Raw genomic sequence first — 27,801 nt, 5'->3', positions numbered from 1 at the left:
TCCCACGCACTATTCAAACATTATGGTGAATTGTTTTTTGTCCAATACTAATCTTCAGCATGCATCTGCCTGCAAATTCGGTTTTCAAAGTCTGGACTGTCCAAACCACAGAGATATTGGTTTTTAATTTTAAATTTTGGGATCTCATCCCTCTCCATTATTTTTTGCAAGAAATTCTCATTAATAAAGCTCCTTTCCTGTTCAAGTGCTAAAGTGGCTTTAATTGTTTTAGAATAGTCATTTATACCAATGTGAACCCATGGTTGCTCATCTTCCATGAGTGGTGATGTGTTTTTCTGTATCTGTTTTAGGAGCAGTATTCTGTTTGCATGGCTTTTCTTTTAAATAAAAATGTAATGTGTGCTCATCTATTGCAGTTTGCCATTTTTTCCTCGGGTCTAAATATATTTGTACAGATTGTTTTTCATTTTCACTCTGCATTTTATCTTGACACATCAAGATAACAGTGACGCTAGGTATACAGCTATTCTGGAGATATACCTCTACTGTATCATTTGTTTTGGCAACGGTGTCACATTCATTTATATTGTTGTTTTGTGATTTTTGTTTCTTAGGTCTCAATGGTTTTTTGGTTAAGGACCACAGCACTCCATTCACCCCATCTATGAGAGGAGACAATCTTTTCAGGCAATCTGTTCCCATCAGAAATGGAATTTCACAAATAGATGTGATCAATACCTCCCGTTTCATTCTGTGTTTTCCTATCTTTATGTCAACCTCAGTAACCCCTATAATAGGCACCTCCTCCCCATTGAAATTATGCACTGGACCTTCATTTTGCTTCACTGTGATCTTATTCTGTGGGGATCTCCCTTCATTGATGCTTTTTACCAATTCTTTGGACATAATTGTGGCCTGTGCGCCAGTGTCAATCATTGCAAATGTATTGCCTTTCTCTTCTACAGTGATGGGAGCATAATACCTGTCTTCAACTTCCTCTAACACACATAAGAAGTGAGAATTCTTACTGATTTCAGGACTCACCTTTCTCAGGTCTTTTTCACTTTTGGCTAAGCACATTGGTAAATGGAAAGATATTTTTCCCTCCTTTCTGTCCATTTCTGTGTGAGAGACTTTATTTATTTCCCCATGTTCAGAGGTTTTTTGGAGTGTGGCCACTGTTCGCCCATCCATCCAGGTATCATCAGAGGCCACATTACAATCTTCCAACTGAACATGTGTAACAACATCACTTGGCAATTTGTCATTGTCTAATTCTGAATATTAGTGATCATTTAGTATGGTACCAGCCCTTTTAACTTCTTCAAAAATATGTGGCTCAAAGAATTCTTCAGGTGATTGACCTGTACCCTCTTTTTGAGTATTTCTTTTTTCTGCCTCTTTTTGGTTATTGTTCCGATTGCCCATTGAAGGAGTTATAGCATCCCCACTTACTCCCTGTTCACTGGTATTCCCCATACATGAGTCATTTTACTTAAATCTGTCTCTTTGTTCTTTTGGAATTTCATGTTTTTCTTTTCATTTGTTCCAATCTCCAATGTTTGATTTAGCTCTAGGTTAAACCGAACTTCTTTCATAAGGGTATTTGCACTTTCTGTCACATGTTCATTTACCGGTATCTTTATTTTTGAACCTTTAGACATCTCAGAGTCATTATAGAAAATCACATCAGAACTATCTGTTTTCTTGGCACTGCAGGTATCATAAGTACTTAGTCCCTTATCAGAAACCACCCGGTCATTGCTATGTCCTTCTGCCCCCTCCTTTGATATGATATGATTGTTCATTTATATAGCGCCTATACACAATGTGTTTCAAAGCGCTGCAAGGCAAGGGAGGGAACAAGGGAAAGTACAACCACATTCTTACAGGCCATAAACAGTAAGGATGTGAAATTAACTATCGTACTCGGCATGACAACATTTCAGATAGTGCAAGAGCTAAGACATAGATAAGTAAGGGAGGGGGGGAGTGGGAAGGAAATGGAAACAGACAGGCGACTACCGTACTAGGCCTAACAACATTTCTGGTAGAGCCGGAGAAAAACAAAAGGTGAGGGAAAGGGGTGCAGAAAGGGAGGGGAGGAACAAAACAAGCGACTATCATACTAGGCCTGACGACATTTCCGATAGTGCTGGAGGAGTGGTGGGGAGGAAAAAAACAGTAATGGGAGGGTGGAGGAAACAGACGAGGTTGCTATCATATTAGGTCCAGGGACAATTCTGATAGAGTAAGTGCATAGAAGAAAGTAAGGGGAGGAGATAGGAAAAGGGAGAAGGGAAAGGAGGAGAGAACAGAGAGTAAGCAGTCAAAAAGAGTGGAGAAGCAAGAGTGGAGAGCAAATACAATGACTGTTTAATGACTGTTTTTGTGCTGTACAGAGCTTTCCTATTTGCTCAGCTAACATTTTCACTTGGGCCTCTAGACACTGGAATCTTTCCATCTCTCTAGAATCCTCTCTCTGTGGCCTAGATCGATGTTGGTTGTTTCCCCCCTGATTGGATCTATTATGATACCTCTCAGGGGAATGATTTCTATTGGGATTGTTCCTGAACTCTTAATTCATAGGTGGAGGGGAGAGGGGTGCACTTATCCTTTGGTTGTAGTCCCCTGGTGGGGAATCATTGTACTGACGTGGAGCGTAATTCATATTCTGCCTCATGTTCTGTCTCTCATGTTGTGGGTACTGACCCCTATGTTGATTCCCATTATCAGTAAATCGATCCACATATCGGGGTGTATCCTGATTACCATATATCATGGTGTTGAGATCAAATCTGCTCTGTGTCCCCAATGTCTGGTAGGGACCATTATTTCTTTGATCCTGATTTTGTCTCTGGTTATTGTTCATACCGGACATATCAGGTCTATAGCCTGCCCGGGGCCTATCTCCTAAGTACCTAGGGCTGATGAAGCTCTCCCTATTACTAGGTTCATGTGATTGAAACATTGGTGCAGGAAGTGACGACCTTTGTTGATTACCCCTTTGTTCAAGTGTCAACTTATTTTTACCTGGACTTTGAGCAGACTCCAGGGACATTTTGGCTGACCTGATTTCCATCACTGTTGCTGAGGGTTCTTTAGATTTCGGTCTAGTGTCCTTCATTTTATCACTTTCTCTAACCTGACAATAGAGTACTTCATATAGTTTTGTGCTTTGGTGTACAATCTATTCAAGGGACTTGTCACAATCAAATTCACAGACCAACTGTGATATGATGTCTTTCTGTAGCCCATAGAAGTAGGCAGTTTTAAATTCATTAGAATTGGTGTCAAAAGATACATCAAAGTGAGAAAAAGCTCTTTTTAAGTCTTGCAAAAACTGGCGAGGGGATATATTAGGCCCAGCAGTGATTGTGTAACCAACTTTCTTTGCCTCCTGCAATGACTGGAAAGGAGAAAAATGATCCCTAATCTCTTTTTCAAACTCAGCCCATGTCCTATTCTGCTGTTCATTTAATCCCCTTATATACTTAAATCAAAATACTGCGTGTATTGTTCCTTAGGTATCTGGAGGGCTTTAAATATGTCATAGACTGCTTCTAAGTGATCTTCTATGCAGCATTCCCCTCCCTTTTTAAATGGTTTGATCAGGGCTTTGATGTATTTCATTATTTCTATGGGGCTACTTGTTGCTATACATGGAATTGCACTCCTTGGTGATTCAACCCTGGTTCCAGGTGTATGGGATTGGTGGCGGCGCCCAATGGGTGTATCAAATCCCCCAAGGGCGTTGCAACCAAGTTCAGTCACCGGCCAAATCACTGGGGCACTAGCTCTTTGGGTAGAAATAGGATTCACCTCAACTCCATTGAATGTGGTGCCCTGCCGTCTATCCTGGGACCTGGAAATGCATATTTGCTGTTCCAAATCCTTACACTTCTTAAGGAGCCTGTCTGCCTCATTTTTCAAATAGTTGTTTTCATCACTCATTTTATTAATTACCTCCTGCATGTCGCACATTTGCATTTGGCATTCATTAAATTCTTTGTTTCTCTTATCTCTTTCTTGAAATATTTTTTAACCATTTCCTGTTCTGCATTTTGGAGATCACTTTCTTTTTCATAATGTTCTTTTTGTAAAATCTGCATTTCCGAAACAATCTCATCGTTATCTTGTTTAATGTGGTCTACCAACGCTTTTAAATGTACCAATTCTTGTTCACTGTCCTCAAACTGTTTCTTGCTTTTGGACAATTGAATATCAAGATCTCTAAATTTTAACTGCATGTCTTTTTGATATCCTTCTAATTCTGTTCTTAACATTTCTTCCTTTTTACTTGCCCCATCTAGGTCGGCTTTTAACCTGTTAACCAGCTTATTATCAGTTTCTTGCATTCGCAGGGACCTATTCAAAATAAACCAGGTCTTGGCGCATAGCCGTATCAGACAATCTTTCTCTGCATGTTTATCAGCTGCATTTAATAATCTCAGATGGCAGACCTGAATTATGCTGCCTTCTGCAAAAATGTTGTCTAGTGGTTCTTTCTGCACTTCACCATAAATGCGGTCGTGCCATTCTGTGGCATTATTCGATGACCACGTCCCATGTGCATATAACTTTGCCTCTAAATATTGCACTAGTTCTGAGAATGTGGCTTCTATTTGAGACATTCTGAAATTCGTTTTTAGTGACACACTGCTATTATGAAATGGGTTCCCTCTAATGTACAGATGGTAGTGTGAGACACACTTGCCACGCCCAGTAGGTGCTCTATGATCACTTTCCCGGCCAACGCACCACAAATATGTAGGATATTTTGTGTAAATTTGGGGTCTGGTGGTATTTTCTTACCGCCAAAAATAATGGTAATTTGGTGATGACTACTCCTTGCATTTACATTGGGTTTGGCCTTATTTCCTTTCAGTGACCATTCCTTATTACATTATATGGGATGATTTAGTGGTATGCATTATTGTTGGCGGTTTAGTAGTGAGCATGATTTTTCTGTTTTATTTGTGACCCCAATATACCCAAAACCCTTCTTATTCTTAGACTGTTCTTGTGATCTATAGAGGCCTCGGACCTACATTCAGAAACACCACAGTTTCACATATAGCATTCTCAATAACCTGTGGTATTATCACTGATTCATATACATCAGTGAATTATGCTTCCATTGGCCTCCTTGCTGGTTCATGGACCCCCAGCAATGTCTATTGTATTAGATTCCACACAGACACCATGCACTGAGTGAACACAAGCACACATCTATTCACTGCTAGTTCTATTATTCTATCTGCAGGGAAACATAACACATGTATTACTTAAAAATCTTCCCTATTTCAAACAGTGTTCTTTCAAATGCACCAAGAAAATACAAAATCAAAAACACTCTACACGATTTGTGTTTGTATCACATGTATTATAAACAGTTGCATTTCAAAATAACATCTTAACCCTTGGTATTACCGCGCTGTAACAGGAAGAAGAAAAAGAAATACAGCAATAGAACAAAATTCACTTTGCAACATTACAGCGTGGCAATTAAACACAGGGGATTCCCTTTTTCTAATCTGCCTGATATTTTTAGAAGGTCATTCGTACAGCAGCATACAGTAACCTCAATTCAATTTGGATATTTACCAATTATCTGTCCCCCACGCGACCTCCCTTCGCTCGCCTCCGAAGAATGGGCCCAGGGCAGTCTTTGTAATCTTGAAAGCTTGAAGTGCACAGCGCGAACATGGAAATCTCAAGCCGGTGCTAAGTGAGACTGGGCATGCCTCCTCACAGCCCGGTCTCAGATGGTCCGTGTCAGCAGCTCAGCAAAAAAGCAATCTGAACTTTTTTTTGTCAGACTTTTCCAGCAAAAACCCTACCCCGTCCCACATTGCTTACGTGGAGCCACTGCAGATACTTCGCACCAATCAAATTAAAAAGACTGTATCACCCTTCCTTCCACAATAGCTCAATTTTTACAGTAAGAAACTGTAGCTAAAATCATTTCCTGGCATGCAGATTCTGCTTTCTGCAAACACAGTGAACAAAGAGAGAAGAAAATCCAAGTGCACGTTTGAAAAAAGAATTTCAGCATGTAATTCTACCTCATTGTCCACATGGAGAGCACATTATAGTGTTAATGAGTTAGTTCTAATGATTAGTATTTGTGAATTAAGTCAATCAATTAGATAAATAATGTGGTCTCCTGTGTATGAAGCAGTTCAAGGAAAGAAAAGAAAAATAAATATTCTGGTGCACTTTTAAACCTGCAGCCTGTCCCCATTTGCATACCCATATGTTATGCTAGCAACATAGGGCTGGCTATATGTGTGCCACATTATTGCTGGCAATCGAATGCTATCACATTCAGTGAAGCGCCATACTTCAAATCACTATAAATTATACTACAGGCTTCTGGCTGCAAAAAGCCCATTTGCAAGTTGATTGGCCAGGATCCTTGGGTGCCTGGATGAATTTTGAGCCTCAGCATTAACTGAGTTGCGTCTTATCCACCTGGCCAATACTACCGTAAGGCTTGTGTCTGAAGGTGCATGTGCCTGTTCTTGATGTAACACTTGGTGTGTTTTATTGGGACTAGTAATACTGTATAATGGCTCTGGCCTTGGACCTGCTGCATGTACGGTTAGTTATCAAACAGCATTCCCATTGCTTTTTCCAACAGAGTGTATAATCAAAGTAGCAGAGCATTTCCGACAATTAGAGGCATTCATTGGACCTCCAACAGAAACTGGAGCATTCCCTTGAACCCGTATTTGTTTCAGAGAAACATTTGAACATAACACAGTGTATAAACTGAGTAAGAAATCTTTGTACTCGACAATATTACATGTAGTGCAGCACTTGCCTAGGCTTGCAAAGCTTGCACCCCAGAGGGCTGTTACCAGGAAAATTGCAGTGGTAGTTGCTGGGCCTAAATCACCTGCCTGCTCATGTGTCCTGCGTGAAGAGGCATTTTAAGGGTGTTTGAGGAGCCTTTTCATGCCCCGTGCTTCTTGGTCCCTCTACCAGTCCCTCTATCTGTGCTGCACGCGCTCTCAGTCCAGAGCAGGAGGACGCAAAACAGAATATCTCACCCGCTCCTTCCCTCCTTACTTCTCATTACTTCTCACTTCAGAACCAGCTCTAGTGCTCCATCACTCCTGGAGCTGCACCCCGCCTGGAGATTGGAGATCTTAGAGAAAGGGCCCACCATGCGTTGGGTATGTGGTGTCAAGCCGCACCATTTTCAATGGGAGGCAGCCACTTGACAACACATGTCCAAAGATGGTTTCTTAGTGTTTTATTATCTGAGTGTGTTTTTTGTTTAATTCAATTCCCCTATTTTTGTAGACTGTTGATTGGAATTTGTTTTATTTTAAGACCACAGTACTATTGCTGTTTGTAAGGCTTCTTTGCTAGTTCATGTTCCTCCTAAAGTGTAGAGCCATCTCTTGTCCCACAGTGCCAAAAGAGGCTATGGTGGCTTTTACCTCTTTCACTTTAATGAGTGCTGCTGGTTTAATAGTATTGTGGGGTTCAGTTGGAATTGTATCCATTACTCATCCCTGTGCTCCTGCACAGCAGTAGTCATTTGGTAATACAAGGGATAGGATATGATTGGTTATTTATAACATGCTTAATACCCAGAGGATTCTAAGCGCGGACCCGGGGATCGAACCTGTGTTGCTCCATGTCGTCTTGCTTCCAAGGCGAGCACGTCGCACCTGAGCTATCCTCCCAATGATACGCAAGCTCCTTAGCTATGGCTGACGTAATCAATGCCTAAGCCATCCATTGTGAATTGGGGTGAAAAAGACAGGGTACAGGACCAATTACAGGAATGAAGCCAGGGGAAAAAGAAGGATATTCCAGGATTAGAAGTATAAAAGTAGGAGGGGAAAAAAAGAATGGGGGCTGGGACTGCTTCATTGATCACAGGATCACTGCAGAAAAACATAGTCTAGGTTTCGGACACCATCACAAACAGAAAAGTGTCCCTCGTTCTCTGTTTATTTAGGAGCTTAGAGTGCACACACTACACAACTGTTACTAGGCACTTAACAATGCACCACGCAGACAAATATCTCCAGTGTTTGTACACTAGATTTGCCTGATTTGTGAAACTAGCCAATACATCTCTTGTTTTGTACCTATTGGAGCCTGTCTTTACTTATCCACTGCAACACAATACAAACTGCCCTACTTAAGGAAATCGAACTCCTACAAGACAAAATCCGTGAGCACCACAAAAACCTAACACAGCACATCAAACTAACCGCCAACAATGAACACATGCTCACCACCCCCGCAGACCCACTAGCCTCAGCCGAGCACATAACACCATTCAAATTCAGGGAAGTCACCGAACTAAAGTAATCGAGATAGTGAATAAAATTAGGCCCTCCAATTGCAAAGGAGACTCATGCCCAGCAAATCTAATCAAAGACTGTGCGGAAACACTCGCACTGTTCCTCAAATCCTTCATTAATGCCTCCTTCAACTCCAACACTGTACCTGATAGCCTAAAAGAGGCATGGGTGCGTCCTCTGCTAAAATAAAACACCCTGGGCCCTGAAATCGCTAATAACTATAGGCCAATCACCACCGTGCCGTTCTTGCTTAAGATACTGGATAAAATCGCCTACACCCAAATTCAACAGTATCTTGAAAAAAATCATATCCTAGGTTAAAGACAGTCTGGTTTCCGCCCAGTGCATGGCATGGAATCTGCGCTACTAGATCTCAAAATACAATTAGGTGACATTATGGACACAGTCAAACCGGCACTTTTCCTCCTATTAGATCTATCTGCTGCCTTTGACCTAGTTCACCATGACATTCTAGGACTGTACCTAAAAAAAGAGGCCTACTTCTCACCAGAAGCCATCGCTTGGGTAGCCTCCTTCCTGAAAGGAAGACTCATGAAAGTCTTCTCAGACACTGCTTGCGCATCACCGACCACAATCCACTGCGGCGTCCCCCAGGGTTCCTGTACTGCCCCCACACTATACAACATTTTCACACTCCCGCTCTTCAACGACCTTGACCATCGCAACATAGCATATACCAACTACGCTGATGATACCCAAGTGCTTCTCCCTCTATCTGGCATATATGAACAAGACGCCACAGCACTAACCAAAATGTACTCTGCCATCCAGACTTGGATGGCCGCAAATGGTCTATGCTTAAACGGGGACAAAACAGAAATCCTCATAGTAGGCACCAGCGAGACCCTCAACAAACTCCCTACACAATACAAAACATTCACTATTGACAACTCTACCATCACAGTCTCAACAGTGGTAAAAACGCTTGGAGTCTACCTTGACTCCTCTCTCTCCATGTCCCGCCAAGTCAATGTTATAGTATCCTCCGCCGCACTCACCATCAAGGTTATCAATGCGGTCAAGACATTCCTCTCCACGAAAAACTGCCTATCCTTCGCCAGGGCCACAGTCGGTGCCAAATTGGATTATTGCAATGCCCTGTTTCTGGGCACCTCGGCCAAAAACCTGCATAAACTTCCAGTCACTCAAAATAGTGCTCTTAGAGCAGCCCTTAGCATTCCTAAGAGGGAACACATCTCTCAAGCCAGGAAAGATGCCCACTGGCTACCAGTTAAAGAACGCATTCTCTTTAAAACAATGTCCATTACGCACAGGTGCATCTCCATGGAAGCCCCACCTTACCTGTCGGAAAGAATCACCCTCCGCTCTTCTACAAGACCCATTAGATCACATCTTTCCAATCAGATAAACGTACCCACGTTCAAAACAACCAAAGCGGGAGGGTCCAGCTTTCAGCACCTGGCACCCAAGAACTGGAATGCCCTGCCTACCTCACTAAGAAACGAAAAATCCTACCCCACTTTCCGCAAACTGCTGAAAGCAAAACTATTCTGCTAGAACCAGATGTATTGATACAACGTCGTAAACTGCATCCCAAGTAACTACACATCTTATAACTGTAATGTTTGTGTGTAATTTGAGATAACCATGTCACGCATGTATCATAAGAAAAAGCCTTCTGTAACAGCGCCTCAATGCCCCTGGGCCGACTGTGTGCTTTATAAATGCAAATAAATAAATAAAACTGACTGCTTACATATCTATATCGTTTTCTGAATTACAAGGTAATCACATTATGGATAGCATTAGCAACAGGGGCAGCCTGTTCATAGGGTGCACCAGGGCCCGAACCCTACCCCTTTATTGTATAAGACCCTCTGGGTCCCATTCCACAAATGTAACTTAAATAAAATTGGTTTTTTTTTGCATTTTTCAATGAAAATGTAGTCGTTGAATTTGCAAATAATCTAAAAAAAATGAATATTCGTTGCAAATTCTGGTGGTTTTCCCATTGCTTACTATTTTCCATGGGACTGCACACGGGCCAGGTCCAGAGCACCCTGTGCAGTCATACAAAAAATACATTAGGGTGACGTCACCTGATGTCACAACAGTATTTCCCTGCATGGGCACTGGAAATCCAGCCACTACAGCGAAACAAATACCTCTTCACCACCCGCTTCATGTCTGTCTCAGGCCGGGGCTGACGCCTTGACCTGCTGCTGAGCCCGTGCCTACGGAAAACATGTCATCACCATAGCAGGAGGACAAGTAAAATATTGATTATATATGTGTGCACATGTGTGAGAAAGAAAGAGCAAGAGGCAGCATGCTAGAGAATGCTTGTATGTGAGTGTTACAATGCTGTGTGAACGTATTTATGTTTGAGTCTGTGTTGAGAATATTGTATCTGTATGTGTATTTGTGTTTGTGTGTGGGTAGGTAGGTTGGTTGTGTGAGTAATGATGACAGACGAGTGAAGAAATGCTCTTCGCTGGTTAGTCTTCACAGCAGTGAGGGGAAGGGCATTATTGGACACTCATGTTGTCTTTACCCATCATTCCAGTAATATTATCAAGATTATTGGAATAATCTGAAAAGATATACATGCTGTATTTGCCCATCATTCCAGTAATAACAATATTAACAATATTACTTGAACGATGGGCAAAGACAATGTGACAGTGCTGTGTAACTGTGCAACGGACGAGATGGTGAAAGATGAGGCCTTAATGGATATAGTAAGGAAATTTAGGGAAGGAAAGTGGAAGAGAACGAAGTGATTAGTACAGAAGTCAAAGCATTCTGGGATGTACGAGAAGATTTATATTTACAGAGTGGATACCTCATGAAAGGTGACAAAATGATACCTCCTACCAAACTCAGGGAGAAGATAATGCAGATGGGCCACAAAGGCCATCAGGGCATTGTAAAGACAAAGAGGAGGATTAGAAATACCTATTGGTGGCCCGGATGTGATCGCCAGATTGAAGATCGAGTCAGAAAATGTATCCTTTGCTCAAAAAGTGATAAAGTATGCATGGGTGCCAGTTACCCTATGGTGATGAGAGAGGTTCCTGAGATTCCGTGGAGTAAAATTGCTATGGATGTGATTGGTCCAGTGTGGAGTGGTGGTTGTGCAACTTTCTCTCTAGTAATCATTGACATGTTGACCAGATGGGTTGAAATTACTTTCTTACAACAGGTTACCACACGTAAAGTTATAGAATTCATGGAAGAATTGTGTGAAAGAGAGGGATACCCGAAGGAAGTACTCACAGACAATGGTGCCCAGTTTAAATCCAAAGAAATGGAAAAATATCTGAGTGAAAGGTCCATTGACCATAAGGTTTGTGCCATTTATCATCCACAAACCAATGGTGTGGTGGAGCGATTTAACAGGGTGATTAAGGATGCAATCAAGTTGGCATGGGCCAATGGGAGAGAGTGGAAAGGAGTTGTCAAAGAAACTTTATTAGCCCACAGATTTACACCTCACAGTTCTACAGGCGTTTCTCCTTTTGAACTGAGTAGGGCCAGAAAAGCAAATACAAAGTTGTTCCCAGGGTGGATGAGTACCGTAGTGGGAAATACAGTAAATCTGGAGGGAGTGAAAGAGAGAGTTGAGCAGAGACAGTTGGACAATAAAAGACTGCATGATAGCAAGTGTTTCAGGAAGAGACCAACAATTCTAGTGGGAAGTTTAGTGAGGATAAAACTTCCAGTAAATCTGAGACAAGATGGATGTCATTGGTCTAAACCAATCAGAGTAGTGGAGGTATATTCTCATGCTGTAAAAACCCAGGATGGCAGAGTGTGGAACAATGAAAGGGTGATGATTCTTAGAGATGAGTGGTTGGAGAATAATGCTGACGAAGTTATTGAAGCAAGCAGAGAGAGAGAGAGAGAGAGTGAAATAATAAATAGTGATGATGAAAAAGTAAGGAGAGAGAATAGAAGTGGTAGGTTATATTGGAGTGAGTTTTCCTTGGCAAATCGCTCAGATAACCATTCAGGAGGAGGAGCCAGGATGGAGTCCAGAACCGGAAGAAGTTACAGATGACCAAGTTATCTTTCAGACTATGTGAACTAAAATAGTTTAATGCTTGTTCTATAAGGAAGGGGGATGTGTAGTGTTCTGCATACACAATACATGGCACGTGAGGGAAGCGTGTGGAGCAGGAGCGAGGTCAAGCAGGGAAGATTCCAACTTGGAAGGCGAGGAGAAGTCAGTTGGAGAGGCGACGGAGAAGAGAGAGACTTCAGTTCATGTCCCCTAAATAATCTATATACTTATAACTATAAAACGTACATTAATATAATAACCTATGAAAATAAACATACATATAACTTCAACTCTGTAGCCCCTTTTCTTCAGTAACCCATTCGGCTGGAGTTAGAGTTGTAAACTGACTGGTGCTGGGGGTCATGACGGCTGATATTAGAATAAATATGGTTACGCTTACCAGGAGGCGTAATATCGTTACTTTACTGGTGACGAGTGCATCGAGTCCTCTGTGACTCCCGGCGTATTCCTTGTCTTGGCCAGCATCCTGCGTGGTTCTCAAAAAACCGCCGACCGCTGTGAGCAACACTTCCAAAGGATGTAAAGGAGCCACTCTGCATTGCGACTTGGCTTACAGAGTTGCCGCCTCCGCACTCTGTTTCGAAGTATGAGAGGAGGCCCAAAGGGTGAGCGGAAGTGCAGCAGGAGATCTCTGGAGCCAGCCGCTCAAGCCTGCAGCGGTGTGGCATTGTGCTTGCATGCCACAGTGCACATATGAGGGATCAACACCATCCTTCTCCGTGTAAGTACAGTGAGAGGGCGGCGGCATTGATGCTCAGCGCACTGATGTGCTCCTGACAAGTGCAGAGCATTCTTTCCTGCAGGTGTTGCTAGGAAACAAATGCCTTGAGCTCCTCCGTCGAACAGGAGCTCCAGAAAAAAGGGAGTAATGGAAAGGTGGTTCAGCACCTCACGGCTAGTTGGAGAGCAATAGAGCTGCAGAAGATAAAGAGATCCTCTCAGGAAAACAACTCTTGTTTGGGCAGCGGCACTGACTGAGTTCCCTGTAGCTTGTTCTGAGTGAAGGATTTCAATTAAAAGTGTGACTACAACCAGCTACAACTATTTCTGTGACCCATATGTGTACTGAGTATTGCTGGATTGTGTAGAAGTACTGTATTTGTTATGGCTATGCCAGGAGTGCCTGGCATTCCCACATTTATGTCTGGTCCCACCCAGTGAAAATTAAGTGGGCCCAATGGAAAAAGGGATTCCTTCATTATATGAGAGTAGCTTGTGGCAATACCATTTCAACAGACCACAAAGTTTCACTCGTGATGCATTTCTTGGGCTATGGAGGACAGCAGATTGATGAAACATTAACAGAGTTGGAACAGTTCGATGAGGTATCTGTTTCCATTGAATTTTATGCTTTGTTGCAGAATTGGATATGCATTTCAGTCCGAAGACCAACCCAATATTTGAGATATAATTTTGACATTAGAGTGCAAGAAGATAGGGTATCAGTAGAAGAATACCTGACTGCTCTCACCATTTATCTCTGTCATGCAACTTTGGTAACAAATTGGATGAGTATATAAGAGATTGATTTATGATTCATTGTAGTAATGACAAAATAAGAGAGGAATTGTGGCTCAAGGACGAGCCAAGTTTTGATGAGGTCATATGTGTTGCAGAAAGGGTTGCACATTCAAGTTTGACAAAGAAGGAGGTTAAAGGGTCAACAACAGAAATCCTGAGAGTGGGTGAAGCAGGGAAGGGGCAGAAGAAGAAGCAGAAGAGGAGTGGCCAGCACATCCGAGATGGTCTTGACTCTAAAGGTACTAAACCTCAGGGACAGAAAATAGAGGAACGCTTATGTTTTAGATGTGCAAGTGCAAATAATTTAGCTGGGTCCCCATCGTGTCTAGAGAGGAAGGTCGCATGTTCAAAATGTAAGAGATGGGGTTATTATACTAACTGCTTCAAGAACTTTGCACTTGGGGGCGTATAGTGTTGTATGTTACAGAGGAACTGCAGCGATCGTCAGGAGATGAGGATGAGAAGCAGGTGGAAGTGATCACGGTCAATCTGGTGAGGTGTGTTGCTGATGAGGGGTGTGAGAGTTTATATGCGGAAGTTGGAGTTGATGGTTGGTATAGGTGTGAGGATGATGCAAGATTCCAGTGGACATGTTTTGTTGATATCGCTGGAAGCATTTCAGAGAGAGGTGGGTGGACAGATGACAGACTTATTGCCTCCCGATATCAGGCCTGGTGGTTATTATTTGGGAAAAATTGATGTGCTTGGACATTTCTTTGCAAGATTAGAATTTAAGGGGAGGGAAGCCTATGCTAAGATTTATGTCACAAAGAGTGGTGAAACGCTACTGGGATGGAGGGACCAGAAAGATTTGAGGATAAGGCTTGATCATAACACAGTTAATGTTACAAATGAGGGAGAGTGGAAGTGTGGTTGATAGCTATCTCAGTGTGTTCTCGAGAAATATAGGACACATAAAAGGAATGATGCACAAGATAGTGCTTAAGAAGCAAAGCATTCAAGTTGCAGCAAAATTGGTTTGTGTTCTTCTGGTGATGAGAGAAGGTGTGAGGACGGAACTTGAGAAACTTAGGCTGTCAGGAGTGATAAGGAAAGTGGGAAGTGTATAATTGGTGTCACCTTTGGTTGGGGTGAAGAAGTCTAGTGGAGAGTTGAGGCTATTTGTAGACTTGCGAGAGCTTAACAAATGTGTTGTCATGGAGAGGCATCCCTGCCGACTTTGACGGAGATGTTGGCGGTGGTGGACAAGGCGAAGTATTTTTCAAAGCTAGACATGGCGACAGCATACCAACAAATAGAATGAAACGAGGCATCAAGAAAGTTGACAGCCTTTATCACTCATGAAGGGATATTCCAGTTCAGCAGTATGCCTTTTGGGCTGGTTTCGGCTTCATCTGTTTGGCAAAAGATGATGGACATTCATTTTAAGGGCATGTAGGGAGTACATTGTTTCCAGGAAGATGTTTTGGTGTGTGGAGTGACTCTTGGAAGCATGAGGATACCCTGATAAATGTGCTAAATGTTTTGAAAGAAAGGGGTATAACCCTGAGGATGGAGTAGTGTGTATTTAGAAAGGGTGTTGTGGATTACTTAGGGCATGAAATCTCTGCCGAAGGTTTGAGGCCCAAAACCGACATGGTTGACACAATAAAGATGGTCCCATCTCCAAAGGATAAGGGAGAGTTGTGGTCGTTTTAGGAATGATCAAATTTTATCCGAAATTCGTGCAAAACTTTGCAGACATGGTAGTTAAGATGAGGAGCTTGTTAGAAAAAGGAGAGGAGTTTTTATGGGATGCCGAGTGCAAAAGGGAGTGTTTGGAAATTAAGAGTAAAATTTATATGGCGAAGCCTCTTGTGCAATTTGATACCCAGAGAAAGTGTATCATCACTGTGGATGCCAGTGATATTCGGTATTGCCTCCGCTTTGTCACAAATTGGTGACAATGGTTTAGACTATATGATTAAGCATGCTTCAAGGGTGTTGAGAGGTGCAGTAAAAAACTACTCTGTTCTACAGAAGACAGTCATTGCTTGTCACTGGGCAGTAGAGACATTTATGAAATGTGTGTGAGGAGAAGGGTTTACCATAAGCACTGATCATGAACCGCATAAGGGATATTTGAAGGTAGCCAGAATGCAAGGACACAAATTTGTCATGGTGATGATTCCAGGAAAAGAAAATGTGTTGTCAGACCAATTGTCGAGGTTGGGTGGTGTCAATGAAGAGGAGGCATCGGAGATGAACAATAGTGTGTTTGTGACACACGATGGGGTTGTGTCTCAGAAGGATTGATGTAGAGCTGTGAGAGAGGGACCTATTTTGGGGAGAGCTATTGGATTTGTGGGCTGGCTGGAGAAGAGATTGTTAAATGATGAAGAGAGGGCCTTTTGGGAAGTACTGTCTGAATTATGTGCCAATGATGAAATGGTGTCTCGGTGGAACCACGCGGTTGTGCCAAAGAGTTTGCAAAAGAAGATGGTGGAGATCATTCACAAAGGACACTTGGGAATTACTAAGACGAAAGCTGTGTTGAGGAGTGTGTACTGGTGGCCAGGGTTTGATAGCAATACAGAAAGGTATCTGGTGGAATGAGTAGAATGTGAGATATCAGTTATGGGTGTTGTGGCTTGGTTGCAGCCAATGGTTAAGGTGGAGATACCGGAGAGTATGGAGTGACTTGGCCATAGATGTTTTGGGTCTGGTCGTCCTTGGTTGAGGACGAGAAAAAAATGTGTTTTGGTCTTAATAGATTTGTTGTCACAGTGGACTGAATTTAAAATTGTTCGAGAGACTAGGGGAATGGCTGTGGTTGAATTTCTGTAGAGTGTACGTGAAAGAGAGGGTTTACCAAGCTCTGTGTTGACGGATGATGGCAGATAGTTTGTAGGAGTGTGTTTTGAGGAGTATTTGGTGTGGTGTAAACGATAAAGGGACAGTGGCATATCATCCAAAAGGAAATGGTGCTGTGGAAAGAGTGAACAGGTGTGTGATGGAGGCCGTGAGAATGGCAGAGGCATGTGGAAAAGATAAAAAGGTTGCTATGAGGGAAAGGGTGTATGCATTGCTCAAGGCTCTGCATACTGTTACAGGGCTAAGCCCATTTGAGTTGATGAGGGGAAGAAAGGCAAATACCAAAGTGTCGCCGTCCTGGCTTGGTGGGTGGGTGAGAAAGCCTGATTGTGTGAGGAGGAGATGAGGAGGAGAAAAAAGATGAGTGGGTTAGGAAGGAGAATGAGAAGGGTTGTTGGAGAGGTGTCAATGTATGTGTGGGTGATTAGGTCTGAATTAAGAAAGGTGAGTTGTATTCCGATCCCGTGCAGGTGATGGAAATGTTGATCGTGCGAGGAGGGCAGGTTTAGAATGTGGCCACGGTGGCGTTGATTTAACACAAAAAAAAGGAACACATTATATAAATGTAAATGTTTACTGTAAATAAAAGTGAGAAAAGGAGATGTGTTAAATTGGGTATCCAGGGACACATGGAACACTCTGATGGGAGATTATTACTGTATATTGAATGCGTCATGAATGACGTTTTTTATGTTTATAAGATGAAGTTTGTGTTGATGACGAGAGAGAGCTCTATGGCAGTGGACTTATTATATCCTGTGGATATTTTCTTTTTGTATCCAAAATAATGCTCTTGTTCTTCCCGAAAAAGGGTGCACCTAGCCTTTTTTCCTAACAGGTTGGGTTTTCTAGGTCTGGTTGTGGAGTAGTTACCCTACAGCATCAAGGGTGAATGCAAATATGATAAGATTTATTATGTTTCTAGAATTGGACTGCATAGAGGCAGCCATTCTGGATGAATGTTCTTACTGCCATTTTTTCACTGGACATCAAGCGCACATATAACATCATAAGTGTTCTTAAGAGGCTGGGTGAAAACGTTTCCGCCAATCTGAACATATTTTCTTATTCTGTCAAAAATATGTCTGGACTGTTTTTTTCATGGCATTTTGTACTGTGCTTCAAGGCTGAAGCGATCATGATTTGTTACTACTATGTGGCTTGACTGGCCTACAGTGGTGCAACTAGCCTGGATGCACTTTGTAAATGTGGCATGGCATTTTTACAGGTAAAGCTAACAGGAAAATGTTGAAATGTGGGGAGACTAGCATAAATTGGCAGAGCGAGCATGAATGTATTCTCTGATGGTATCATTATTGTCATTCTGTGCAAAGGTAACTTGAGTATGTTCTTATCTGTGAATACAGGCATACATTAGTGCAGCTACCATGGACATGTATGGGCACAGACATCATGAAAATGTGTTGAAAAACATCCTTGTGTTTTGTCAGTAACTTGCATCGAGTGGATATTTGTCATGAGTAACCCTGCCAAACCGATTCCAAACTGTGTGGGATTTTACCCAATTTTTCATAGAAAGTGTGTTGTAAAATGTACAATTTTAACCCATCGTTGTAAACCACAGATCGGGAGAGAACCCACTCAGCCCACTTTCTTTGGTTTAGGCGCCGTCGTTCCACTTGGTTGCTTCTGCATATTTGTGCAAAATATTCACGCCCAACCAATAAAATAATTGCACCAATCGCCACTGATCAGCAATAGTAAATTGTGCTTAAAAAAGAGATTAAGCATTGCTTCAAAGAATCTGCACTAACCACACTATTAAAGGAGTACACTTAGGAAGTGATTCAACTAAATATATATGTTTTAAAAATAAAAGGCAAACATGATGGCTACAGAAGAAAGTCTCACTATTCACTGAGGATTCGATGTTTAACAAACAAAGAATGATACACCAACACGGCTATACACAATGATTACTTATTGGTGTATTGTAATCTGCCAGAGGTAAAAGGAAAGTAGGGCAATGGTCTGTACTTAGACTGCTACCAAAATGTAGGCAATTTTCCTCTGAAGACGTGGACTCTGGATTTACAAATGCAAATAAATATTTGAAGTTGAGACTTTAACCACAGAATTAACATGCATCATCACAAAACGTCATTGCATGTCTATGTATGCACAAATGAACATTCAGAAAACGCATATATATTGGGCCGTATATACCCTGATTTTATAATATAAATTGATGCCAGGCAGACAGAAGAGAGGGTAAAATAAGATCCGTCAAGAGAGCAGTACCAGTCCACAGACGGGTCCCACCAAAATGGATTCTGACAGGGTTCCCAGACTTCTATTCCCCTGCCACACTTTCCGCAGACAAACCTCTCTGGTACTGACATCACCAGGCAGAATACTCTGAACACAGCAGCCAGGAATGGAGCCTTGCAAGAAAGGTAGAAGGGGACCAATGGGCTGTTTCAGAGTGACTATTTAAGGGGGTGAAAACACCCCCACCTTTGAATCCTCTTTGGAATTCAGAAGAAAAAGCCATACACCTGGACATTTATTGGGGGGTAGAGTATACGGCAAAATCCTCTTCCATAGAAGTGAACATAATGGGCCTCATTACGTGTCGGGCAGTAGCCATGCCAGTAAAACCAGCAGGCTGCCGCCGGACTTGTGATCATTTACCACCGCCTGACTTTCTGGAAACACCGGGGCATTACAGCCCTGGCAGTCCGGTATGTCAGGTGGCAGTAATTGTTAGTCACCATTCCCATGTGAGTTCCATAGAACACAATGGGACTGGGGACCATGGAAGCAACGGTGCGGTGCTTCCATGAAAGTCTGCAGGCGGGTGCCGTTCCACAGCCAGGGCAGACCTGGTGGGCGGAAAGGCAACCCGCCCGCAGTCTTGTACTTTGCCGGTTCAGAAACAATGGTGTGGGTAAGCTTACCGGCCCTGTTGATTCCAGACCGGCAAGGTTGTAATGAAGCCCAATGTCTTCCATGAAAGGAGCAAGCACCTTCTGCCAATCATCACAGGAGGCCATTTGGTGTTATCTTTTTTTTGGACAATGCCTGCTTCAAGCAGGGATTACTGATCCATATGAACTTGCTCACTGGAGGTGGAAACCATTGCAAGTGATTTCTGACGGCCTTCCTGACTGGGAAGCACAGAAAAAGGATCAGATTTGCCTATGGAGACCCTGCACGCGGTGACCCAGCAACCAGAAGTCAAGCACCAATACTGGGCACTGTTTGCCCACTCCATCCCCTCTTGACCTGGCACAACCACTTCAAGCCACTCCAAGCAACTGGAACTATCTTTGACACTTGCAATTTTTAATTTGTCTTTGATCAGTCTCAATGTTGACTCAACCACCTGGAAGCCATTTTCTCTCCATCTTGAAAATGGGCTCGACCCAATGGAAGCCATTGTCTCAGCCTGCCTCGTCACCCACTCAAACTGTTGGAAGCATCACCTCCACTCAACTTGATTCCAACTCACTCTTCCGAAAGCAATCGTGTGGATCCACCTTGCCACTGACTCTAACCACTGGAAGCAATCATCTCAACACATCTCAATGCCACTTCGAACCTCTAGAAATCAATTGTCTTGATGTCCACTTGACACGCTGTAAGCCATTAGCTCCACCAATCTTGATTTTGCTTTGAACTCTGGAAAAGAACCTAGACACCTGTCTTCGATGTTGTTGATAACCAACAAAATGCCTAAATTTATTTAAAGTAACTCTGTCAACCTTCCTTCCTCAAAGCAACCTAATGACAACTAAGACCCTAATAATTACTTTTTAAAAAACCTTATTCATTGAGCTTGATGTTTGCTGCTGGAAATGTTGCCTGTTGACCCTTCTTCAGCCCCAAAGTGTTGCTTTAATTAGAAAATCTGTATATTGTGTGTTTCCTCTTACAAGGATGGGTTATTATTGCTTTTATTAGCTATATGTGTTTTTGGTTTGAATACATTCTCCTGTTTTTATAGAACCTATATAGGCCATTCTTTTAATTTGATACCACGGTACAATTGTTTGTACTGCTTCTGTGCTTGCTCGCATGCTTCCTGAAATGCAGAGTTTGCCCATCGCCCACTTTAGAATAAGAGGCGAAGGCACTATATATGTAGGGCTGTGCCTGTTTCAGATCACTGCTGGTTTAGTAGTAGTGTGGTGCCGAGTTGGAGATATTTCCACTACTCATCCCTGTACTCCATAAGAACAGCTGTCAATTTGACAGACCTGCAGGAGCATGCTGAAACATCCTGAAGGCATAGTTATTATTCTATATATTCTACATACACAGTATTGTCTAAAACATACTTTAACATAAGGCATTCTACCAATGACTACAACTCTGGCCAAACTAATCTGAGAGAGTCACAGTAAATGGGTTCAAATATGCCACATAGCAATCAAGACAGTAGATGGGTCATAACATATAAGATGCTTCTTCTAAAACATATTACTTTGTCTAATATGATAGCATCGTTATACTGCACATGAAGTTACCCTTGCACACCATACATACAGCTTTTACTTGCCTAATATTACCAACCAGTGCTATTATCATGGAAGTATTGCATTCCCCAGCCTTCCTATGTGAATATGGTGCTGATGTTTGCTTGTATGTGTGTGTGTCATTTAAAATAAGTTCCTAGTGAATTGCATCAGACCTCTACAGGTTGCAGGTTAGGGAAGCAGTGTCAGCGATTGAGAACTCGCACAATTCCAGCTCACCCATCCCAACCTGAGCGATTTTCACATTGTACTGAACAGATAGCAATACCCTTCCTCTTTTTGAATCACACGTGCATCTTCTCACTGTGCAATTTCAGAATGCAGACTTGCATGGCATTTACTTTGGCACTATTTTTATAGAAATTGAAATGACTCCTTGAAGCTGCCATCTAATATCTATTTCAATATCTTCAGCATACACGGGTTGACGATAGTTAATACATTCTCTGTCAGGATATGAAGTGTGGGCCCTGTATTGACAGTCTGATCTGACAATTATACATGCTGAAACACACAGGTTCAATATAACGAGATTATAATGTGCAAAGAGTTGTGTGCCAACTGCATTAAATGCTATCTGTAACACAGCGCACATACCTAAAAATGTATTGTGCAGTCATCAAGTGTTTCCTATTTATTCAATGGCCCTCATTACAAGTTGGGACATATATTCGTTGGTAATTCTGTCAGACGGAATTAAAGTTACCACTCCGTTGTTCAGCAGAATTACTGCCTCATTGCAAGCTGTTGGGAACACGCACAAACCATCGATGATTACGGTAATTTCGCCTGGCGGAATTACCACTTGAAAGCAAATCCGAATGCTAAACTGCCAATTTTTGGATGGAATTATTGACAATTTGAGGAATTACCTAGTGGTAATTGCACCGGTGGAAATACCGACTGGTATTTACACCGGCGGAATTAGCACTGAGCAGAGAAAGTATCATGCCTTAAATGCAAAGCTCAGTGACGACCATCTTTAAAAATACAATCCATTTAAAATATCCCGCTTCATGTAGCCATCCAGACCCCATCTACACAGGAAAGATGCCTGCAGAGAAGAGAAGGGGCAAGGTACCAGAATTACAGGCCTACAAGCCCAAATACAGTGAGGGAGATCTGCAGGTGTTAGCATAGGAGGTGGTGGCCAATGCTTAGGAGCTGTGTGGTGGGCAGCAATGAAAGACGTCCACTGAACGAAGACCATATGTAAATCAGACTTAGTTTCGGCTCCAACTCACAAGCGCATTCCCATTTGATTGCGTGGAAAGACGTTGTGCTTGATCCACAGGGGGCATTATAGATGTATGCATTCAGATATCTTTCTCTGAGCCACCCCACCCCCAGGCACAGTTGCACAAACCAGGCTGCCGAAGGGGCACGTTGAAGACACTTAAATTCACACCCCATCTTCTATAAACACCCATTTGCAATAATATGATCATTTTTCTGTGCATGTTAGCAAAATGTGTTGGAGACGGCACAATGCACAGGAGGGTCATTTTAGTCTATTTTGCACATTTTCAACATGGGGCAGTAGTAGTATGAACAAAGGAAGCACAATAAATACATGCAGCAAGAAGCAAAAAGTAGCTCCTTGGTCTAAAGCATCAACCAGAAGCTATGCCTTAAGGAACTAGGACCAAGTGCAGAGCAGTCGACACTCTTACAAGGTGCAATCTTTAACATGTTATTCATAATATATGAGTTGTCTTCGAGATGTGCCCGAATGCTTCTTTAGAAACGTTCCAAAACATCCAGTGTTAATGCGTCATCAGTATGTTTGTTTGGCCGCACATGGCCACGGACTAAAAAATAGCTCCTGGTAGCTGTGGATCTCAAGATAAGTAGGCACTTCTAAGGTCCACAGCAAGAGCTGGGTAGACCCCAGCTCCTCTAAACCACTGCTCTCCTGAATGCATGTGCATACCTTCCATGCGAACAGTATACTTTAACATGTCTTTTTACTGTCCATCATCTGTGCCCCAGAAGCCCCATCGTGGTTAAAGGTGCATCCCAAACTCACCTGAGCTCTCATGTTTAGTCATGTGTAAGGGGTGCATGCCTGACAATAGCATGCAGTATATAAGGGGCGGGCCACTGCATTATTTGCACAAGCCCATGGCACCCATGGAATGTGCTGGACCCCTATGTGGCATATTTCATAAAACGGGCCATCTAAGAAAAAGCGCACATCCCATGGCAGATACTTTGTGAATCAGGCCCACGTTGTCAATGTCCCTATACAGCTGCTGAAAGGTGTCCATTACAAAAGTCAGCTCTTGGCAAGCAAGTGTAGCGGGCACAACCACACAACCGTTGCCTGAGTGTAGTTTATGCCATATAGTCCAATGCAAAAGTTGCCAATGCAAAAGTGCCACATGTGGAAAAGCATATAGTGCAACGAGATAGGGAAATTGACATGATGCTATATAGTGGAACGAGATAGGGAAATTGACATGATGCTATATAGTGCAACGAGACAGGGAAATTGACATGATGCTATTGTGCTGGCCAGGCCTCTTAGGATGCTTTCGATCAGCTTTTCATGCGACTGAAAGATCGCAAGCTCCTGAAATCATGGATCCTGACTAAACCAGAACACATGAAAGGCACGAGGCCTGAAGATCTTGAAAGGATTTTTTTAAAGGACCCAGGTCCTACCCACTACAGATGGAGTTTGGACGCACACAGAAATCCCCGTGTCTTTCTTTCCCTTTGAGTCTGTTTTCTGCATGTGTCAATCAATAATTCATGCTGTTTGGGCTGTGATTGAGCGCTCCTTTCACGGGCATCTCTAATGGGTTCAGACTGGAATGATTTCCCCCTTCTCTCCTTTGGAAGTCCTCCCGGGATCTGAAACCCCAAGTTGCTTCATCGGCTATTTTCCTCCAATAAGGTTTGCTTGTCATAACGTCGCCTTTCAGATGAGCGTCGGGGGAGCACATCGCATATCGGAAGAGCGAACTCAGCGGCTTGAGAAATAAGAGGAAGGGGGTTTTTCTAACCCCTGATGAATGTGGACTCTTTCTCGTGCCATAATATAATCGGAACAACTGCACGTTTGGCTCGCCGCGCGCAATTATCCCAGAGGGACCAGGAAAGAAAGTCAACATGGATACGTTTAGCATGGGATGCAACGCTACGCGAAGTGGCACTGTGAACAGGCTTGCGGCTCATTATGCGAGCCAGCACGCCTCCGCATAGGACCTGGACACACACACTGGTGAGATATTTAGTATGAAGAGACAGACAGGGGGCAGGCAACTGTACTGTTCATGAAGCGTTTCTGCCCTTGTGAATGCATACGTGTCATGCAATCCATGCTGTTGCTATTAAACCCATATTATGATTACCTAAAGAAAACACAGCCACAAGCAATTTAGCATTTTGCATTATTCAATGGAGCAGGGTACTTCTCCCCGGTAGCGTGTGTGAAAGGTGGATTCTGGACAGTTTAAATAAGGCCGATGCAAGTTGGTTGTTATGGAAGCCGGGATGAGAGTGTAGGTGGGGGGCAGTTGCACAGAAAACACGTGGACATTACAGGACGAACCATTCCAACATGCTCTGGATAACTTTGAAATGTGCTTTGGTGTACAGTTATGCAACACAGCAGTGAGGAGTTCCCAGGGCTGGAATAATAAACACGGTTACCATTTTTTTTAAAGCAGCTATTTTGATCTGATACCTCATAACTTGTTTTTGACTTTGATATTACAAATAGGTTCTTGAACAGTACTCGCCGAATGTACGAAATAAGAAGTAAAAATGCAGCATTTTGCGGGCAGTACTCAGTGGAAATGACTCACTGACACAGTTCATCACAGGTGCCAAGATTTGACCAACTGGTAAGGTCTTCCCAGCAAAGTATTGTTCCTATTAGTACCTTGGTTAACTCGCCAGACTCATAAGAGACTTTTTTTTGCGAGGAAAACTGGCCCACAACTACCTTGCGAAATGAGTTTGCTTGCAAAGAAATAATAACAACCGGTTCACCATGGAAATGGCCACTAAGGCGCCCGCCAATGGCCCTCCTCCATTGCAATAGTAACATGGATATGATATGATATGGCATTTATAACGCGCCTATACACAAGTGTTTCAAGGCGCGACGAGGTAAGGGAGGGGAACAGAGGGAAGACAGAGCCAACGATCTTACTAGGTCAAGTGACATTGAGATTGCGCAAGTACAGGTGAAGGTGTAAGGGGAAAAGTGTGGGGGGAAGAAGGATCCAAAGAAGGAGGCAGCAGTCTGGAACAGCAGCGCATACAGGCATCAGGTAAGTTAGTGGAGGACTGGGAGGCATAAGGCGGAGTGAGGACGGCGTTGTCGGCCAGCATCCAGTGCCAGTTAGGAGCAGGCCAGAAAATAGCAGCGGGAGAGGGGGAAACAGCCATCAGGGTGGAGTAACGCGTTCCTAGCATGCCCATCGGCTGACAGCGTCAGCCAATCTGACGCCAACATGCAAAGGGCTCATGCAGGATTTGCCATCACTGCCCTTCCACATTCTGAATCCTAAACCCATGTCCTATGGCGGTCTAAGGGACACAGGTGTTATAGAATACAGTGTTAATGAACAGGTGTCCTCAACCGGTGCTGGTAGGTACCAATTTTACCAATGTTGACAAAATACGTCTTAACAGCTAAGAGAGTTGTAAAGAGGTGAAAAACACGGAAGTAAAACCCTTTCCAACAATGGATACAAGAGAGGGATAACTAACAAAGGTGTAATAAATTGAACCAGAAAGAAAAAAAGTGAAAGGAAAACACCAACTCTGCTCCCCCACCCATTTTTCCCCAAAGCGAGTCTTGAAGGGGAAGTGGGAAGAAGAGGCTTGGAAGGAAAGGAAGGGGAAGTGTGACGACGAGGCTTGGAAGGAAAGGAAGGGGAAGTGTGAAGAAGAGGCTTGGAAGGAAAGGAAGGGGAACTGTGAAGAAGAGGCTTGGAAGAAAAGGAAGGGGAAGTGTGAAGAAGAGGCTTGGAAGAAAAGGAAGGGGAAGTGTGAAGAAGAGGCTTGGAAGGAAAGGAAGGGGAAGTGTGACGACGAGGCTTGGAAGGAAAGGAAGGGGAAGTGTGAAGAAGAGGCTTGGAAGGAAAGGAAGGGGAACTGTGAAGAAGAGGCTTGGAAGAAAAGGAAGGGGAAGTGTGAAGAAGAGGCTTGGAAGGAAAGGAAGGGGAAGTGTGACGACGAGGCTTGGAAGGAAAGGAAGGGGAAGTGTGACGACGAGGCTTTGAAGGAAAGGAAGGGGAACTGTGAAGAAGAGGCTTGGAAGGAAAGGAAGGGGAAGTGTGACGACGAGGCTTGGAAGGAAAGGAAGGGGAAGTGTGACGAAGAGGCTTGGAAGGAAAGGAAGGGGAAGTGTGACGAAGAGGCTTGGAAGGAAAGGAAGGGGAAGTGTAAATAAGAGGCTTGGAAGGAAAGGAAGGGGAAGTGTGACGACGAGGCTTGGAAGGAAAGGAAGGGGAAGTGTGACGACGAGGCTTGGAAGGAAAGGAAGGGGAAGTGTGACGAAGAGGCTTGGAAGGAAAGGAAGGGGAAGTGTGACGACGAGGCTTGGAAGGAAAGGAAGGGGAAGTGTGACGAAGAGGCTTGGAAGGAAAGGAAGGGGAAGTGTAAAGAAGAGGCTTGGAAGGAAAGTAAGGAGAAGTGTGAAGAAGAGGCTTGGAAGGAAAGTAAGGGGAAGTGTGATGAAGAGGCTTGGAAGGAAAGGAAGGGGAAGTTTGACGATGAGGCTTGGAAGGAAAGGAAGGGGAAGTGTGACGACGAGGCTTGGAAGGAAAGTAAGGGGAAGTGTGATGAAGAGGCTTGGAAGGAAAGGAAGGGGAAGTGTAAAGAAGAGGATTGGTAGGAAAGGAAGGGGAAGTGTGAAGAAGAGGCTTGGAAGGAAAGGAAGGGGAAGTGTGACGACGAGGCTTGGAAGGAAAGGAAGGGGAAGTGTGACGACGAGGCTTGGAAGGAAAGTAAGGAGAAGTGTGATGAAGAGGCTTGGAAGGAAAGGAAGGGGAAGTGTAAAGAAGAGGCTTGGTTGGAAAGGAAGGGAGAAGTGTGAAGAAGAGGCTTGGAAGGAAAGGAAGGGGAACTGTGAATAATCCAGTCTCATGGGATAATTAGACAAGACAGTTCCAGAGTTCTTTTCCATGGTGGTCATTGCCTGACTACACCCTCAGATCCTCCGGCCTTTCGAAAAGGAAGTAATAGGAAGATTAGGGAGGTATATCAAGAAGTCGAGGCAAAGGTCCCTGCTAGAGAGAAACATAATAGAGTGCTGTCAACAAAGAGACACTGTACACTGACTGACAGAGCCCAAGAAAGAGAGATGATGCTCAGAAAAGCACAGGTGGAAGGTGCCACAATCCTGCGTCCAGAGGTGCTGCAGGAGAAGGGTGAGTACAATAGGGGGATCCTCTTGGAAAACCCCAAATATTGCGTGGAGGGGAACTGTAACATTCACGTTGAGGTGCAAGCAGGTACCTTCTGTGGCATTTTTTTAATAACTGCAAATTGGAGCGCAGGAGCAATCAGCTTTTGAGCACCCTTTTGGATTCCAATGGAATCTGCCTGCTTTCTGATGGTTTAATCGGCATGCAAATTC

At 43.3% G+C, this 27,801-nt stretch overlaps 1 protein-coding gene across 1 annotated transcript; it reads left to right on the top strand.

The window, feature by feature from the left end:
* Positions 1 to 10,939: 10,939 nt before the first annotated feature.
* On the top strand, positions 10,940 to 26,613 carry LOC138498368 (axoneme-associated protein mst101(1)-like). The gene is made up of 3 exons (XM_069622150.1): positions 10,940 to 11,017; positions 11,482 to 11,625; positions 26,011 to 26,613. Exons 1-3 carry the CDS (start codon positions 10,940 to 10,942, stop codon positions 26,611 to 26,613), a joined length of 825 nt encoding a protein of 274 aa, XP_069478251.1.
* The last annotated feature ends 1,188 nt before the right edge of the window (positions 26,614 to 27,801 follow it).

This window comes from Ambystoma mexicanum, chromosome 5q (assembly GCF_040938575.1).
Source record: "Ambystoma mexicanum isolate Mex_15411 chromosome 5q, UKY_AmexF1_1, whole genome shotgun sequence".
Taxonomy (NCBI): Eukaryota; Metazoa; Chordata; class Amphibia; order Caudata; family Ambystomatidae; genus Ambystoma; species Ambystoma mexicanum.
Note: the sequence above shows the minus strand (reverse complement) of the source record. Positions and strands in the feature narration are given on the sequence as shown.

Coding starts and splice junctions, on each gene's coding strand:
- LOC138498368 (XM_069622150.1), top strand. CDS start 10,940: ATGGGCAAAGACAATGTGACAGTGCTGTGTAACTGTGCAACGGACGAG. Junction 11,018..11,481: donor ATGAGGCCTTAATGGATATA/GTAAGGAAATTT, acceptor TTCTTACAACAG/GTTACCACACGTAAAGTTAT. Junction 11,626..26,010: donor AAAGGTCCATTGACCATAAG/GTTTGTGCCATT, acceptor TTTTCCCCAAAG/CGAGTCTTGAAGGGGAAGTG.